The sequence below is a fragment of the Amblyomma americanum genome, chromosome 10, assembly GCF_052857255.1.
Source record: "Amblyomma americanum isolate KBUSLIRL-KWMA chromosome 10, ASM5285725v1, whole genome shotgun sequence".
NCBI lineage: Eukaryota > Metazoa > Arthropoda > Arachnida > Ixodida > Ixodidae > Amblyomma > Amblyomma americanum.
Window position 1 is genome coordinate 101,129,681 of NC_135506.1, and position 16,818 is coordinate 101,146,498.

General features: G+C 48.5%; 1 protein-coding gene across 1 annotated transcript; it reads left to right on the plus strand.

Annotated features, from left to right (window-relative positions):
• The first annotated feature begins 1,340 nt into the window (after nucleotides 1–1,340).
• LOC144106637 (gamma-aminobutyric acid receptor subunit alpha-5-like) lies at nucleotides 1,341–11,619 on the plus strand. Its single transcript, XM_077639479.1, has 3 exons — nucleotides 1,341–1,799; nucleotides 7,076–7,403; nucleotides 10,652–11,619. Exons 1-3 carry the CDS (start codon nucleotides 1,567–1,569, stop codon nucleotides 11,465–11,467), a joined length of 1,377 nt encoding a protein of 458 aa, XP_077495605.1. The 5' UTR covers nucleotides 1,341–1,566; the 3' UTR covers nucleotides 11,468–11,619.
• The last annotated feature ends 5,199 nt before the right edge of the window (nucleotides 11,620–16,818 follow it).

Here is a 16,818-nt window from a genome sequence, read left to right on the forward strand (position 1 = left end):
GTTATTTCATATAATGTAATATTTCACTGTAACAATCAATATATCCGCAGATCACCCGACGGCAGTGTTGTGTTTTTCGTTCTATTCACGTTTTTGCTATCGTCAAAACCGCTCCCCATTGGTTTTCTATGGCAGTCTTGACTGCTCGATGCGATCCCTTGAAGCACTTAAAAAGAAATATTTTGCAGGACCATTACCTTCAGTTTTTTCATAAGTGCCTTAAAATTTTCGATTTTTCAAATTTTTTGCCACGGCCTCTCAGGGGCTGTAACGTTGTACAGTGTAGTAATGTCAAGCACTGTCCTGCGGAGTGTGGGCGAAATGCATAATATCTGCATGCTTCATAACTGAGGCATCTTTGTTATAGTATGCAAAATTCAGTGGTGCACACTAAACATAATCGCCGCCGATATTGGATGCGTATTTGGTAAGTCAAGACTATTTGATATATAAGCTTATTATATCCTGAAGGTATGAAATGATTGACTTGTATGAATGGAAAGAGGTTTGCGGAATTAGTGACCGATGATGACATCTCTGCCCACGTAACGTGGCCTGCTGCATCTCCAGCGAGAGACCAGTGCGTCGGTGCCAGTCGCCGGATCCTTCGTTGGTTGGGTCCTGCACGTAGACGCTCTATTGATGTCGTTGTCCTGGTAGATAACAGTCCCATGCCCACTCTATAGGGGATCGGCCGAGAATCGGCTGGCTAAAGGCTGACTAATTAGCATTACATGGTTTACCTAAAATGAAAAGTAAAAGTAGCAGAATGGAAGAAATTTAGAATGCGAAGTAAAATGAAAATAGAAGAAAATGCAGGCCGAACAACGGCGCGATTGGAGTGTGCGGATGTGCAGTTCAGGGCAGTGTGAGGTGTCCATGACCTTGTTGCAGGGCAGAATGCCGTGACTAAATCTTTACGTGGATCGGGGTTATCCATGACCAACCTTTGTGAGTCTTTATAAGTGGCGAAATTGAGTTCATAGATCACTTTTTCCTCTTCTCCTGGCGGTTCCAGTCTCGTCGTAGAATTTACTTGGAGATCCCCATCACTAGAATTTTGCTTCCACTATCTATTTCTATTCTCCTCTCCTTCGGGGCAAGCATCAAGGGATATGTCCTGAACGCAGAGTGCGATTGTATTCACGACTATACAATTACATCAGGTAGATTCCTCTGCTATAATGAGAAATCACAGCTTTTTTTTCGTTTTATTCTTCAGTTTTTTGTACAAATTCTAGTCTCAGACACAAAATTATCCAAATACTCCACTCCTTGTCCATGAGAGTATTTGTATCCTCAATGCACCCTAGCCAATCCCCCGCCGTGAGTATGTGCCATTAAGCCTGAGGACGCCATCGTCGTCATCATCAACGGCGCGTCTTCGGCTAATATCCGCTCCTGGCACGAGCCGGTTTCCATCGGCATCGGCGCCGCGTTCGTGCTCTCTCGCGGTTCATCTCACGTGTCCCTGCTCGTGTCCTGGCTTCTCTTCGGTGCTGCGGCGGTCGGCTTTCGAGTATATCTCCTCGACTGGCACTGCCCTCTAGGAACACGTCGAAGGTGATGCGTTCGGAGTGCGAGGTGTTAGGTGCCGCCTCGGTACAAGACCGCGGTGCGGGACTGCCCGATGGCGCCTCCGAGCGGTGCCGTGCCCGGTGCGACCCGAGAGCCGAGCGCAGCGGGCACTGGTCGTCTTCCGCCAGTCGGCTGCTGCTCCTGCTCCTCACGCTGCTCAGGGACTGCGCCGCGTTCTCCGCCGAGGAAGCGGCTCTCTACACCCAGGTCGTGGGCTCCAGGTGGGGTGTATTAAGGCTTTAAGCCTTACTTGCCCCATTGAGCGAAAACAGGTCCGCGTGTGCTAATACTCAGTGGTACCCATAGGAGATGGCGTCCTTATGAAACCTGGCCGGTGGCATTTAAATTAATTACTGGTCGCGGTAGGTTGCTCGGGACAACTTGGTTCGCACATGCCCCACCCGTGGCACCACCTGCCATCTCAGGGCAGTGGCGCATCGCTTAACCACCGCACCACTGCGCCAGAATTGGTATGAGGATTCCGAGACATCTATGAATATTAAGTAGCGAAAGACCAATACTCCTTTTATGGGCATTAACCCATTAGCTATCGCGTCATACCCTTAACGCGAAGCACGGGCCGCGATAGAACTGCAAGCTGCGTGGCATCGGGTCACTTCACGCTGCAACGCGCGGTGACAGCGTTCACAAAGTGAGCGGGCGGGCGGGCTTACGCCTTCTCGCACGTAAGCAGTATTTAGTGTGGCTGCCGAATTTTTTTCCTTGCATCGGCATGTAGTGTTACGAAGGCATATCATACTAAGAAGGCAAGACTGTCGGTATAATGTGAAGCTTGGGGCTTGGCAGGAAAAGGTTCAGCCAGGTGGTAATAAGCAAGGCACTGGGAACATGGCTGAAATACAGAGAACAGTCACCACAACCGCAGCATTCGATAGCTAGCTCGAAAGAACGCTCGCTCTTGGGACCACGTTTACAAACAAGCGCTCATGCGTGCTACCGTCTGTGGTGTATGATGCTGTACTTTTTAAATCTGTTAGTTCGTCTGCTTTTGTTCGCTTCTGTTGCATGGAGTAGCAGTTTTCGCTACCAGGCGCAACTTACAAGATAATGTAACTGTGTAGCTTCTTGGCTCATACATTGCTGTACTCGGGGATCATCATCAGCCTGTCACCAATTCAGGACAAAGACCTGTCCCATATCCCTCCAATTAATCCCGTTAGCTGACGCCACCTTATCCCCGTAAGCTTAATATCATCCGCCCACCTAACCTTGTGCTGCTTCCTGCTACGCTTGCCTTCTTTTGTTACCCGTCAGTTACTCTTAACGACCATCGGTTATCTTTCCTCCGCATTACATGTCCTGCTCAAGCCCATTTTGTTTTCTTGATTTCGACTAGGATTTCATTAACCCGCGTTCTCTGACTCGCTCTTCCCGCTTCCTGACTCTGAACGTTACACGTGTCATTTGCTTTTTTTTAAGTCACTGCGTTACTCTCAATTTCAGTTCAACCCTTTGCGTTAGCCACCACGTTTCTGCCCAGTAGAAGAGTACCAGTAATATACAGCTGTTATATATTTCCCTTTTCAGAGATACTGTTAAGATGCCTCTGAGAGCTCCTGCCAAATCAGCGCACAATATCATTATTCTAGTTATTTCAATTTCTTGGTCCGGATCTGAGGTCACTACCTGCTGCCCATGAGTAAATGTATCCCCTTATCACTTCCAGCACCTCGCTACCTATCATAAACTGCTTTTCCTTTCCGAGACTCCTAAACATCATTTAGTTGTCGCCATATTCATTTATAGACCTAAAGATAGCCGCTATAGATATCTCCCAGGGCATCTGTCACTGCCTCCAAATAACCGTGTCCTATGCCAGATGCGGCTTCCTTATCCCCCAAACTTCCTAATCTCATCCGCGATCTAATTTTCTGCCGCTTCCGGCTACGCTTACCTTCTCTCCGGGATAGCAATTAATAATCACTCGATGAAACTACCTAAGCAATGCTTTTAAAATGCATTGACGTTGTAGTCATTCGCGAAGTACTACCCGCCGCGGTGGCTTATTGCTAAAGGCCTTCGGCTACTGAGCCGAAGTACCCGGGTCCAGTCTCGTCCCCGGCGGCCATGCTTCGATGGAGGCGAAACTCAAAAGGCGCGTGTGTACTGTGCGATGGAGCGCACGCTAAAGAACACCAGGCAGTCGAAATTAATCCCGACCCCTCCACTTGGGTGGCTTTCACCGCCCATGTGTTTCTCCAAGATGTTAAACTACAAAATTAACAATCTTTATTTAAAATTCCTGCCATGTATTTTAAACTCCACCTGACTGTCGAATCTGTTATTGATGTTCATCGCTTCGTGGCTTTGGTTTTCTCCTTTTTTTGTTGCGCTGTGTTCACGTCTTCGGAGAAGGTGTCGAGGCGAGGTCATGCGTTATTCGTGGCTTTCAATGTACATCAGCTATAGAAGCAAACGGTACACTGAGCGGTACGGGTTCTGGTAACCAGGTTATTGTTAGTGAGGTTATGTTTGTAATAACGCTAGGGTTATTTATTTCATTTACAAGGCCCTTAAGGCCATCTTAGGGTTGTTACATAAGGAAAGGGGAGCAATTAATTCACTCAAAGTAAATATAGGATACAAAACTGAGGCTCAAAATGTTTTTAATAGACGTTTTAATAGAGCAGCGTTTTTGGCTGCTCAGTCCAGAGTTTAGCTAAACGCAGAGGTAAGAACCGTAACTAGCTAGTCCTGGAAACACTGAAAGGGAGATCAGTTCGTTGAGAGCTATATGAAGCAAAGCGGATCTATTCGAGTCAGAATGTAGAAGTGTTTGAAGGAGTACTGAAGTAAATAAATTCGTCTATGCTGCTGAGGTGCGTGAAAGTTCAAGGTGTTTCGGATGTATGTAATACTGTCGCGTGTGCAGTTGGTTAGTACAAAAGGAATCGCATGACTATGTAATGCTTCCAGTTACCGTGTTAAATAAGCCACGTTCGGATTGCAAATAATGGAGGCATGTTCCCACTACGGCTTGACTAGGGTTCAAACCGCAGTTGGCATACGCCTCAACTGGAATATCCGAAAAACAAAGAAGGGCTGAGTCGAACACTCACTGAAAGTTCAGTCCCCTTTCCAGAGGGCCATCCGACGGCATGTACTTTCCTTTCCTTTCCTTTTCCTTTCCTTTTGTTTTTGTTCTCGAGAGCTCTGCGTGCAGTAAAGCGGCGCACATTTATCTGGCTGTTTGATATGCACTCGTGCTATAATGTCACGAATGCGCGAATAGGTAAACACATACCAAAGAGCGGCCAGATAAAGCTAGGGCGATAAAGCGTGAGGCTTAGGGTCTGTTCCCTACACACTGCCAGCGCAGTGCTGAGTATGGCAAGTTCACGCAGAGGGGAAAATATTCGGCAGACACACTTAAGATGGCTTACGTGTGAGAATGAGAAAGCATTACCGCTTTTGGGTGCATTGACCCCCCCCCCCCCCCACACACACACACACACACGTATGGCACAAGCTGGGACGCTGTACGACGAACTGTTGCCTCACAATTTTTATACGAAAGTCTGGGAAGGCACACAATCGAAGGAGCATATGTCGTCGGTTCGAATCCCTTTCACAGGCTAGCCTCCAACTTGACTACCACATATAAGCTATATGCAACGAGAAATCGCATGCCACCACCCAGAGCGCTGTAGTGCAAACGGTTGCGTCAAAATTTGGTACCAATGTCGGAAAAGCTGGTGCCACCTGGAGGTCGGCCAGTGGCGAGGTTGACGAACGACATGTAAAGAATTGGCCCCCGCGGTGGCTCAGTGGTTATGGCGCTTGGCTGCCGACCCGAATGACGCGGGTTCGATCCCGGCCGCGGCGGTCGGATTGGGATGGCGAAATTCTAGAGGCCCGTGTACTGTGCGATGTCAGTGCACGTTAAAGAACCCCAGGTGGTCGAAATTTCTGGAGCCCTTCACTACAACGTCCCTCATATACGAATCGCTTTGGGACGTTAAACCTCCATAAGCCAAACCAAACATGTATAAGATTGTGTGAAGCGGCAGTTCTCGGCGTGCTGTGGGCTTCATACGGCCGTTTGATGACGGCACACTTTTTCTTGCCATCGCTGGGGTTTTCTGTACCATTTGCGAGTACGCACGTGCCGCCGGCTTTTCTCGTAATGGCGCTAGCAATGTTTCTGCATTAAAGCTCCTTCTGCATTACTTTCAAAGCTTGAGGCTGTGTCAGGTTCGGAGAGCAGGAGTCGATAGGTCGTGTGCACCCATAATCGAACAGAACGAAGGCGACGAAACTATGTCAGAGCAGTGTCTTTGGCTTTGAGTGTTACGCTGAGAATTATGGGCACAGAGGTTCGAAACAGTGCTGTTACATTCGAGCAATAGGGTTCGACCTTTTCGTTATCTTCGGTTCTTAATCCTTTATCAACCGCCGTCCGTTTTTGTACCTAACCTGACAACAGTGCCGTGTAAATATTCCCACGGGTAATGACACGTGGGCAGGTAGAAAGCCAGATAAATGTTATCTAAGCAAGCCGCTTGGGGGGCAAACTTTATAAACAGCGATGGTGGCATGCGCACATGGCAGTGATCTTAACTTTGTTCAAAAATGGCATAGAAGTCTGTAGTTGAGAAAAGTCCCGAGCACTGTAGAATCGCACGTTCCGGAAAATTCATTGGCGATAGACGTATAATGGCGTCGCGGAAATATTACACTCCATTTCCTGCACAGTGAAGGCGAGCTGAACAACGACAAGGTCGTGCACCGGCGGCGATGACGAAACGTTACAGCTTCCTGATTTTTGCCGCTTCCAGAAATGATCCACATGTGAAAGCTTCAGCTGTATCGCAAGCCCTGGTAGGCTGCTCACTTCTCAAACTGCCAGAGTCACTTCACCCCAGGCGGGCCATTCGAAAGAGAGCCCACTTCCCGTTCATCGTAGCCTGCCTGGTCCAGGAGCACACCTCAACAGCATTCGCGTAGGCCAACAAGTTAACGCAGAAGCGTTTGGCTATTACATACGACAACCTCTGTGGCACTAAAGCCACGAATTAAAGAACGCGCAGCTACAAAAAGAAATTTAACGAAGAAGATGACATGTGAGCTGTGTGTGGTAAATCTGCAGAAACAATTGAACACCTCATACTCGAATGTGATGGTATCCATCTTGATGTCGATTCAAGCACAGTCACTCTCGCTGAGGCCATATTGTTTGAGATAACAATGGTCATGTAAATAAATCTGCTGTGGAAACTATCAAAAAGCGATTGGAAGATTAGTGCCTCAATAGCAGAGATGTGAGAAGAGGTTAGATGGGTCGGACTGAAAGCGTATTTAAAGAAAATGATGAATCTTAAGATCATTTTTAACTCCGACAAATAAAAATAAAAAGCACAGCATCGTGGAACCTGCACCACCCCGTTTCAAAGCGGACGCTCCTATCTTCTGTACATTCATCGATATATGTAAAGGAAAACCAAACAAAACTTTCTTGGCGATGCTGTCTTCGCAGGTACAGCAAATCTTCGCCGCCGCAGACGGCTGACAACAAGACCGAGGTCTTCATCCAGCTCGAGGTGACGTTTGTGGGCGACATCGAGGACAGCACACTGGGGTTCCAGCTGCACGGCTGGGTGTCGTTGCTGTGGCGCGACTCCCGGGTCAACGTGGAGGTGCTGCGCCAGCTCGGCCACCGCATCATGCCCGAGTTCCTGGCGGACCGCGTGTGGCAGCCCAGCGTCGTCTTCGAGAGCATCGGCCGAGTGGAGCGCTGCGAAGAGGCGGACGTCTTCGTCAGGGACGACGACTTCCTGCTCTCCCGTCAGAGGATGGTCTTCCAGGTAGGCGGTGCTTTTTGCCTGTAGAAGTAGTCCGAGACAGAACAGGTGTGCTGTGCACAAAGTAGATTATCAGTGTCAGAATGCGAAAATCCAGACCCGTGTCTCACTGTATATATGTAGAGAATGAAGTCTCGACCCTCCAGAGGCACCAGCCACCTCCCCATCCCGCCCCATTAGCTTGACGGCTACCCACCAACTCACCGCCACCCTCCATCTACCTCCTCTTCCCACCATCTGTAGCGAGGAAGCCATGAAGCAGGGAAACTGAATTTCGGAATGGCGGAGAGGGAATGGTGCTGGTACGAACCGTACGTGCCGTGTAAAGGTATCGTAGTCGAGAGCTGGTGTGAACTTGCGGCGATGACGTCAGTCTACGTATGTGCGCTTGAAGCTGTGAACGGAGACTATCTTCCCGGCCGTCGATGAACAGGAGGAAGTGCTTGGGAGCACGCCGGAGCACTTTGAACGGACGATCGCATGCTGGCCGCAAGGGCGGGCGTAGAGCATCGTTGCGCACTAAGACGTGCATGCAGCGCTGAAGGTGAGGATGCATGGTGCGTAGTGGAACAGTTGTCAATGACGAGGTTCAGGTTGGGATGCCTGTGAAGGCGTCAGGCTTCGGGTGGACGGCAAGGCCGAATCAGGCAGCCTAAGATGATTTGGGGGCAGGAAAGCACACACAATAGGTCACAGGTGTCCGTATGCGGGTGGTAAAGGGGAACATGGTAACTTCGCTGGCCACTGCACAAGACCACTGTGCTATCGCCACGGCACAAGAGCACTATGCTATCACCGCAGCCGATCGCGCCTCGTGTTAGGCTAAACACAAAGCAAAACCATGAGCCAACCAGGTTAATAAACACACGATTTCGCACGTCTGCTCAATTTAGCACCGTTAAAACCCTACCCGTTTTCTCGCTCACATCGCCGACGCCGCACTTTCTGCTGAAGCGAAACCTTAAGCCTATCGCGTTACGAGCTGATATGTCTTAGGCAATGCAAATATTCTATGGCCAGCATTTCTTACTCATGAACTGCGCCAGCAGTCAGCGAAAATGGAAATAGCCGCCAATGTGTCCGCACAGCGTATTAGGCATAAGTCTCAGTGCTGGTGCGATGCGTTTCTGATTCGCCATTTTTCCTGCCTACTACGAATTGCGTTAGGAGTGGACGTCATTGCTGAACAGAAAAGACTTCCTACTTTAAAAGAAGTCCACTGCCTAAACGTAATCACGGACACGAGTGAAGCACTGCGGCTGGTCTATTCAACCAGTGTGTTCATAATTTAATGAAGTCAGGCTTTTGATGCTTCGACTAAGTTCTTTTAATCGAACAGCACTTAATGCGTATACTTGCCAAATCTGGCGAGAACATAGTATGGACAGCCCACTTCTCCGCTAGCATCGGGTGCGCGAAGGCATAGCCACTTGAAAGAAAATGGAGCCTACAGTGAATATAAAAACAAGCAAATCAGCACACCACGGCATGATTGAAAGCGGCTGCTTGAACTTCTGGCGCAAAAACAAAGCGTGCAGAAAACATGACTACAACGGACAAAAGAAAGAACACACAACATGTAGGGGATAAAAAAAATTGTCATAGATTATAATGACCGCTTCGATTCCAAGCCCATTGAATGCACTGTAAATAGCTTTACTCAGAAACTGTGTGAACGTGCCAGACATACAGCAAACGTGATAACTTGAGCAGTGCTTCTCCCCAACCAGGGCAGGCACTCTGAACACATAGGCGGCAATTCGGCCTCCCGTATGCGGTAATAACATTCCTTTAACGTACCAACCTTATGTGTTATCCCGCGTTATTATTTCCTGTTATTATATCATGTGTTATTAGTGAACCGAGAAGTGCTAGAGAGAGCAGTCTAAGTGAGAAGGCGAATTGTTTTAAATGACCTGGCTTGTATTGCTAGTAGTGTGAATAGTACTGTGCTATCAGCAGGAGGAACTAAATTTCAGTTTCGCCGCGCGTATCGCTGCGAACGTGGACACTGCAACAATCAGATGGAGATTCGTCTTTGTCCCATAGATCGCTGTGACCTTCGCTTGGATATTCAATTGGGGACGGGGCTACTCCATCACAAACGCTGTTGTCAGAATTAACTCGCACTCTTCATGACCAAGAAAGCAGCCAGAACGTTCATGAGAAGCCCTGCTCCTCCGAATGTCATCTTTTCGGTAGCATTCAGCGATTCTGTTTTTCAACACATTTAATTTTGTTTTCCGACTCACGCGGCACTGTGTGACAGTTACTCCGCAGGCAACGGGTGAAAAAATAACTACACATAATAATTACGAACATCGCACTTACCGATGCAGATTGCTCGTTCCGTCGAAGCCTGGTCTCCTGCTTATGGTTGATTGCTGTGGGCACTAATGCCATAGCACTTACGCGGAAGAACGCGGTACAAAACCGCTTGCAAAACTTCTTGATTTGTTAACCATCTTTCCAGCTGATGACACTGCCAGAGGTCATACGCTACTCCGTCAGCACCTCACGAGCTGCTACCCTGAAGCCCAATGATGGCATCGGCAGTAACGACGCTAGAAGTGTCCCTGCAAACTCCAACAAGACGGCGCTCATTTGTCGAAACTGAAATCGTCTACAGCGCGTATTTGCGCCCTATATTGTCTATAGTTAACACAATTAAAAAAAATCATCACTTGCACCGCAGCGGTGCCCTAGTCGTTTGAGCATCCGCCGCGCTTGTGTGGAGGTGCGGGGTTCGAACCTCAGTGCCACCGGTTACCCGCCGGTGATACAATGGGTGCATCTTTCCCCTGCCTGGTGCCTGGCTTCTTAGGGTCAATATGCTTTGGAAATGGGTCTTCGATCCCCCTTGAGCAGATCGAAAACACGTAGTACAATGACGCTCTTTGGCGACAGATGGCCTTCCGCCATAAAAATTCATCATCATCATCATCATCATCACCATCATCATAACATTTATCACTTGTGGTTACAAGAACGTCATGTGAACTCATGGTTCGCAAAGTTTGGTCTCTAAAAGAATGCACGATTAACTGTCCCAAAAAAGTTGCGTAAATTTTGCAAATGCGTGGCTTTTCATATCCTATAGGTGCTGATCTGTATATCCACGGGGAAGTTCGTCTTCCAGGACACCGTTTCATTCGAACCTTTTTTCCCTCACAACAAACAAGCTTCCAGTATTTATCTGACACTTTAGAGTGCTTTTCTCCAGAACACGCATCTCCGAAAAACGCACGCAGGTTCTCTGCCTGGGCCAGCAGGCCAACTTCATCCTGGGCGTCACCGTGTGCAGCCTCGTGGTCAAGCTCTTCCACAACGGCGACAGCGTGCCCAGCCTCACGTGGGTCAACAACGACACCGTCAGCCCGCTTCGGGGCCAGTACGAGAGCGTCACCGTGCACCGGGACGCGCGTCCCTTCATCTACGCCCTCGTCCTGACCGAGCCCGTGCAGCTCGAAGACGCCTCCACCGTGGTGGGCAGCGACCCCACCGTCGCGGCCCGCTTCCACTTCTCCAAGGTGACGTGGTCGTTCCTGCTGATCACCTACATGCCGTCCACCATGGTGGTGGTCGTGTCCTGGATGGCCTTCTGGGTGGACGTGGGCGCGGCCGCCTCCAGGGTGACGCTGGGTGTCGCTTGCCTGCTCATGCTGGTGGCCCAGGTGGGCCACAACCGCATCGCCAATCCGCACTCGACCCAGCTCCAGCCGGGGGACGTGTGGTTCTTCGTCAGCGCAGTCATGGTCTTCTGCAGCCTGCTCGAGTTCGTGGTGGCCCACGGCGCCTACCGGGAGCAGGCCAGGGCTCAGACCGCCGGCGTGGCGAACCCCTGGGCGTCGTCGTCTCCGGTGGCCGAGCCCCGCTACCGCGTCTCTCGCAAACCTCCCACCATGAGGGCGGTAACGGTCATGTGTGACACGGCCAGCCAGACGGAACGCTCGTACCGCGCGTACCGGGTCAACGAACTCGATATGCTAGCGCGCGTCATCTTTCCCGTCGCGTTCGCGCTGGTGGCGTCCATATATTTCCTGTGGTACGCCACTTCGTACGACTGAACGGACCTCCACCTCGCCTCAGGCGGTGTTTCTTGGAACTCGAGAATGTGTGTGCTTGTATTACTGTTCTCTCAAATATGCCAGACTCGTTTGCATAATTTTCATGACTTCTTTTGAAATCCTATCATAGGATGATATTTGCAGCATCCTTTTGTCTGGGATGGAATCGTATGATGCGATACCTGGTACTGCTTATGTCGCATCAATGTTTAGTCCGGGGATGTAAAAATCTCTGGCTGAGCTAGACTCTACTGTTTGTGGCCGCTGACTGAACACCAGTCCTTTATTTTGTCTGGAACCTTGTGTTTCTTTTTCGCGACGTTTTTATTCAGCATCATGTTAAGTTTATTAATTTTTTTCAAGGCCCCTTGGCGCTGAATCGGAAAGAAACTTGTCATGGTCAGGTGGATATGTTTAGCATAATCTCTGCGCATGGTTACGTTTCTACTTCATGCGCGACGTCTATTATGTGGCGCTAAACGCGGTGAGCATGCAGCGAATAAAATGTGATTTTCACCCAGAGTGCGCTGGTCACTAATAAAAGCGTACGCTTGTCATAACATGGTCGCGTCATCGTCAGAACAGGTTGTAATAGAGCCTAGCTGCTTCTGAATCATAGTCCCGGTATCGGGAGAGAACAGAAGGCGCTACAAGAGAAAAGAATGAGACACTAGGGTTGCCTCTTGTCTTAGAATTTTGATCATTGAAGTAGGTCGCTTCAAATATCTCTTCCCGGTGATCAATCTATCATACATTCTCGCCTATCCTATTGGTTACCCTGCAAAGTAACAATTCGCTTTCAACGAAACCGTTGCTTCCACGAAATATGTACTAAATATCTTCTTTTTCAAAAAGTTTTTGTTGGTAATATGATTAACAATCTCGCAGTGTAAGGCATTGTATTTTGAGTCGCACCTGACCGTATCGATGCAGTAGCTTCAAACACTGACATGCCTGTTATACATGTATGCTACGTTTCCAAACCCATTCTTCCTGTTGATAACTTTGAAACAAAGTCTCTGTGTCCACACATAAAATAGTTAAATTCGACTAAAAACAAAGATAGTGCCGATGCTTAGCGTTAATGCGCGTAGAAAAAGTGTCCTTGCCTGCGCAGTTCTCAATTTATGACATCTTGCTTTTTGGTCATCTTAACAAAAGCGGCAATGAATTTTAGCAGCCTCAGAGAGAGAGAGAGAGAAACAACTTTATTGATTCGAGCTCGACGTCTGCTTAGACGCCGTCGATGGGAGTGGTTCCCTCATCACGGGACCCATATGCTTCCCTAGCCGCCTGGCCCCTGGAGATCAGGACGAGCTGGTCTTGCACGGCGGGGCTGGTTAGCAAGGTCTCCCATCGCTCGGTAAGGGAGGGTGAGGGATGGGGTGGGGTAGTGGGGCAGGTAAGAGGTGGGGGGATTTCCTTGTTGAGGTTGCATACTCCAATGACATGTTGGAGCGTGCCTAATTGCGCCTTGCAGAAATCACATTCCTTCTCGTACCTTTCCGGGTACATCTTGTTTTGAAGGTAAGGGTGCGGGAAGGATCCTGCCTGTATCTGCCTGTAGACCGCTTGCTGTTCTCTGGTAAGCGATTTGTGAGGATCGGGGTAACGTCGCCTCTCCGTCTTGTAATAGTTCGTAATGTCCTTATAACTAATAATGGACTGTGGCTCACCTTCCTCTGCCCGGTATTCCATCTCTCGGGCGAACTGGTGGGCAAGTTCGTTGCCCTCCAGCCCAGAGGGAGCCGGTGTCCATATCAACTCAACTTTCCTTTCAGGAACGTCGCGTTTACTTTTGAGAATTCCTAGTGCCGCAAGGGACACCCACCCCTTTTTGTAACTGTTATACGCCTTTTGCGAGTCAGTGACAATTCTTCCCACTTTGGTCTGCGCGAGTGCTAGCGCTATCGCGGCCTCTTCTGCCACCTCTGGAAAAGACGTCTCAATAGAGGCGCAGGTTAGCAGCCTCAGCTGGATGCAATGGAAGGCATCTCATGATGGTTGTGGTAACACTTCGGGGGCTTTGTCGTAAAATATCTAGCGCACATATCCAGTACACAATTTCATCCTGAAAGAAATGCTTTTAGTGCTGCGCCCATAAAAACACACCGAAAGTTATTTTCTCGAAAAGCATTAGGCCTGCTCGAGAAAAAAAATAGCAAAGGCGGTTGGTGCATTCGCTCATTCTCTGGACTTTACGAAACTTAAAAACGTCTATCACTTTAAAATGGCCTCATTTGCATGCAGTGACAGATATTGTTCTTTTGATGCCTTTCATAGTAAATACGACAATGTGTTTAAATTTTGTTTTCAGGATACTCGTTCTGCAACAAAAATTCCAAGAACGGCACAGTTTGAAGAATGTTCGAAATATTGATCTTTATTTCTCCGCACCTAAAGCACCTCAAAAGCAGCAATCTTCAATTGTAATTATAGGCTTTTTAGTGGCAGTGCTTGTGCTATTTTTTATTTATCTGCAAGGCAGCTTCATGCCGAAAAACACGATTTCTAGTATGGTTCGGTTTATGGCTTATGGGGGTTTAACGTCCCAAAGCGACTAAGGCTCTGATGGACGCCGTAGTGAGGGGCGCCGGAAATTTCGACCCCCCGCGCGCTGACATCACGCAGTACACGGGCCTCTAGAATTTCGCCTCCACCGAAATTCAACCGCCGCGGCCAGGAAGAAACCGCGTCTTTCGGGTCAGCAGCCGAGCGCCATAACCACTGAGCCACCGCGGCGGCCATGGTTTCTAGCGTGTTAACTAAGTTCTCATAATGCAAAAATTATTGGAACATCTTCGATACTTCTTCAAAAATACATCTCCCCAAGAAGCCGCATCATAAGCTTCAAAAATATGTGGCACTGTTTTTGTGTTTACGAGCTGCATATATTCCCAAATGTGGCCCTGTCAGCATATCTGCGATTACGAAATATGCGTCTGGTCCCCAAGTAAAAAAAACGACAAGAAAGTCAGTGAATGAAAAATACATTCCGTTTGGCAATACAATGCAGTTTAGCTTGCACGTAAATGATTGAGCACGGTAGGATAAAGACACTCAGTGCGGTAATGTGCATATATTACAGCTACATGGTGAGAACAACTGAGATAATGACCTCTACAAAGAGTGCCTCAATATGCCTCTACTTTTCAATAAAGCTTTCTTGTTCTTGTTGCGAGCGGCCTGTGGAATACATAATAACCTCTGAAACGTAAAATCTGAATAATACTAGTCAGAAACGACGCAGGTGTAAAGTAGGAAAATAAGCCAATTAATAATTATTGTGTGTGTGTGTGTGTGTCCCAAAGCAACTCAGGATATGAGGGACGCCGTAGTGAAGGGCTCCGGAAATTTCGACCACCTGGGGTTTTTTAACGTGCATTGAAATCGCACAGTACACAAGCCTCTAGAAGAATTCGACCGCCGCGGCCGGGATCGAAACCGTGTGTGTGTGTGTGTGTGTGTGTGTGTGTGTGTGTGTGTGTGTGTGTGTGTGTGTGTGTGTGTGTGTGTGTGTGTGTGTGTGTGTGTGTGTGTGTGTGTGTGTGTGTGTGTGTGTGTGTGTGTGTGTGTGTGTGTGTGTGTGTGTGTGTGTGTGTGTGTGTGTGTGTGTGTGTGTGTGTGTGTGTGTGTGTGTGTGTGTGTGTGTGTGTGTGTGTGTGTGTGTGTGTGTGTGTGTGTGTGTGTGTGTGTGTGTGTGTGTGTGTGTGTGTGTGTGTGTGTGTGTGTGTGTGTGTGTGTGTGTGTGTGTGTGTGTGTGTGTGTGTGTGTGTGTGTGTGTGTGTGTGTGTGTGTGTGTGTGTGTGTGTGTGTGTGTGTGTGTGTGTGTGTGTGTGTGTGTGCAGCTCATGCAAAATGCATTCCCTGGTGCGGTAGAATCTTGGCATTTATTGACATTGTTATTAGACCTTCCACGTACTGTTCATCTTGGATTCATAGTTTTCATTTTGCGTACAAAATGTTGCTCAGTGTCCTGGCTTCGCATTCCGCAGCAGAGGCACTTGGCTTCCCTCCGACTGTGTGCGTATGCTGCCACGGCCGAGTATGATGACATAGTATGATTAGAGAATTTTTCACAAGTGTTTGCAGTGCCGGCATGTTGCGGGCCGGCACCTGTCTACTTGTTGCTAGCCTCTGTTGGAGTGGCACGAACTCTCCGGCTTCGTTGCTTTCTCTTCGGGCCCATTGTCTTTCTGAAATGATTTAAACCGCCATGATTTCAAGCGTCTAGCGCTTCAAAAGCTCTGTCACTGTTGCTGATCGGGCACAGTATTCGCGGTACTTTTCGTATGTTTTTTTTTTGCAGGTCTACTTGATATGTCTTAATATTTTTTCGGAGTCTACAGTCCTGTTTACGACCAACCACCTCCTCTTGTAAGCAATGTTCTTTGGTCATACCATTTGGATGGTGGTGGCGGTCGTGAAAACTGATATTTTGGAAGGGTGGCTAGGACCATTCACGAGAGGTTGCGTGGGAAAAGCAGTGTGCAGGGTCTCGCAAGCTCCACCGCTGGCAGCACCTGCCATCGCAGGACAGTGGCGCGGCGCTTAACCGCTGCATCACTGCGCCAGGAGTGGTATGAGGACTCCCAGGGGTCTATGAATGTATAGAATGAACAATTGTGCAGTAGTACAAGTATAAAATGATGCAATATCACTCACACTTACATCATATGATATATAAACCAACGTAAGCCGTTTCATATAAAGCAAAACCATAGAAAGTCGAGATCAATCATGCAAAACTAAGGCTAACCGTGATAGCAACGATAGTTTGTGAGTAGCCCGAAGCTAAACCGCCCGACATTTCTTTAGTGCGAGAGCTCTAATCCTGAGGATCAGAGCTTCAAAAAATCGTCTAGCGTTTGTCTGTCCGAGAGCAACCTAGGTCGCACAAATCCCACCGGTGGCAGCACCTGCCATCCCAGGGCACTGGCGCACCGCCTAAATGCTGCACCACTGCACCAGGAGTGGTATGAGGACTGCCAGGGAGCTATGTTAACTAGAAAAAGACCGATTCTGCATATTTCCATTCGGAATTTGTAAATAGAATGCGCGTGTTTTCTGACCTCTCAGCCCCATCCTCTCTGGCTGTCCCCTCACCTCTTTCATTTCATTTCTCCAGTCTGCCTGTTATCTCTTTATTTCCGCTGGCCCCCAGCTCAGGTGCTTCCAGTTGCCGAAGGGGATGCCGGGGTAGCAAGAATCTTTTCCTTCCTTTTTATTACATTAAATAAATGCACTCTGACTATTTGTATTCGCTGTGCTTTCGCACTGTATACAAATTTTGGAACCATTCGCTCTAGTTTTCTGCTCCAGTTTTCTACCTTTGTAAAAGGTCCGTTTTA

Excerpts from the sequence above, each read along its gene's own strand:
- LOC144106637 (XM_077639479.1), top strand. The coding sequence starts at position 1,567 with ATGCGTTCGGAGTGCGAGGTGTTAGGTGCCGCCTCGGTACAAGACCGC. Across the intron at positions 1,800-7,075 it reads ACCCAGGTCGTGGGCTCCAG|GTACAGCAAATCTTCGCCGC; the intron begins GTGGGGTGTATT and ends CTGTCTTCGCAG. Across the intron at positions 7,404-10,651 it reads GTCAGAGGATGGTCTTCCAG|GTTCTCTGCCTGGGCCAGCA; the intron begins GTAGGCGGTGCT and ends AAACGCACGCAG.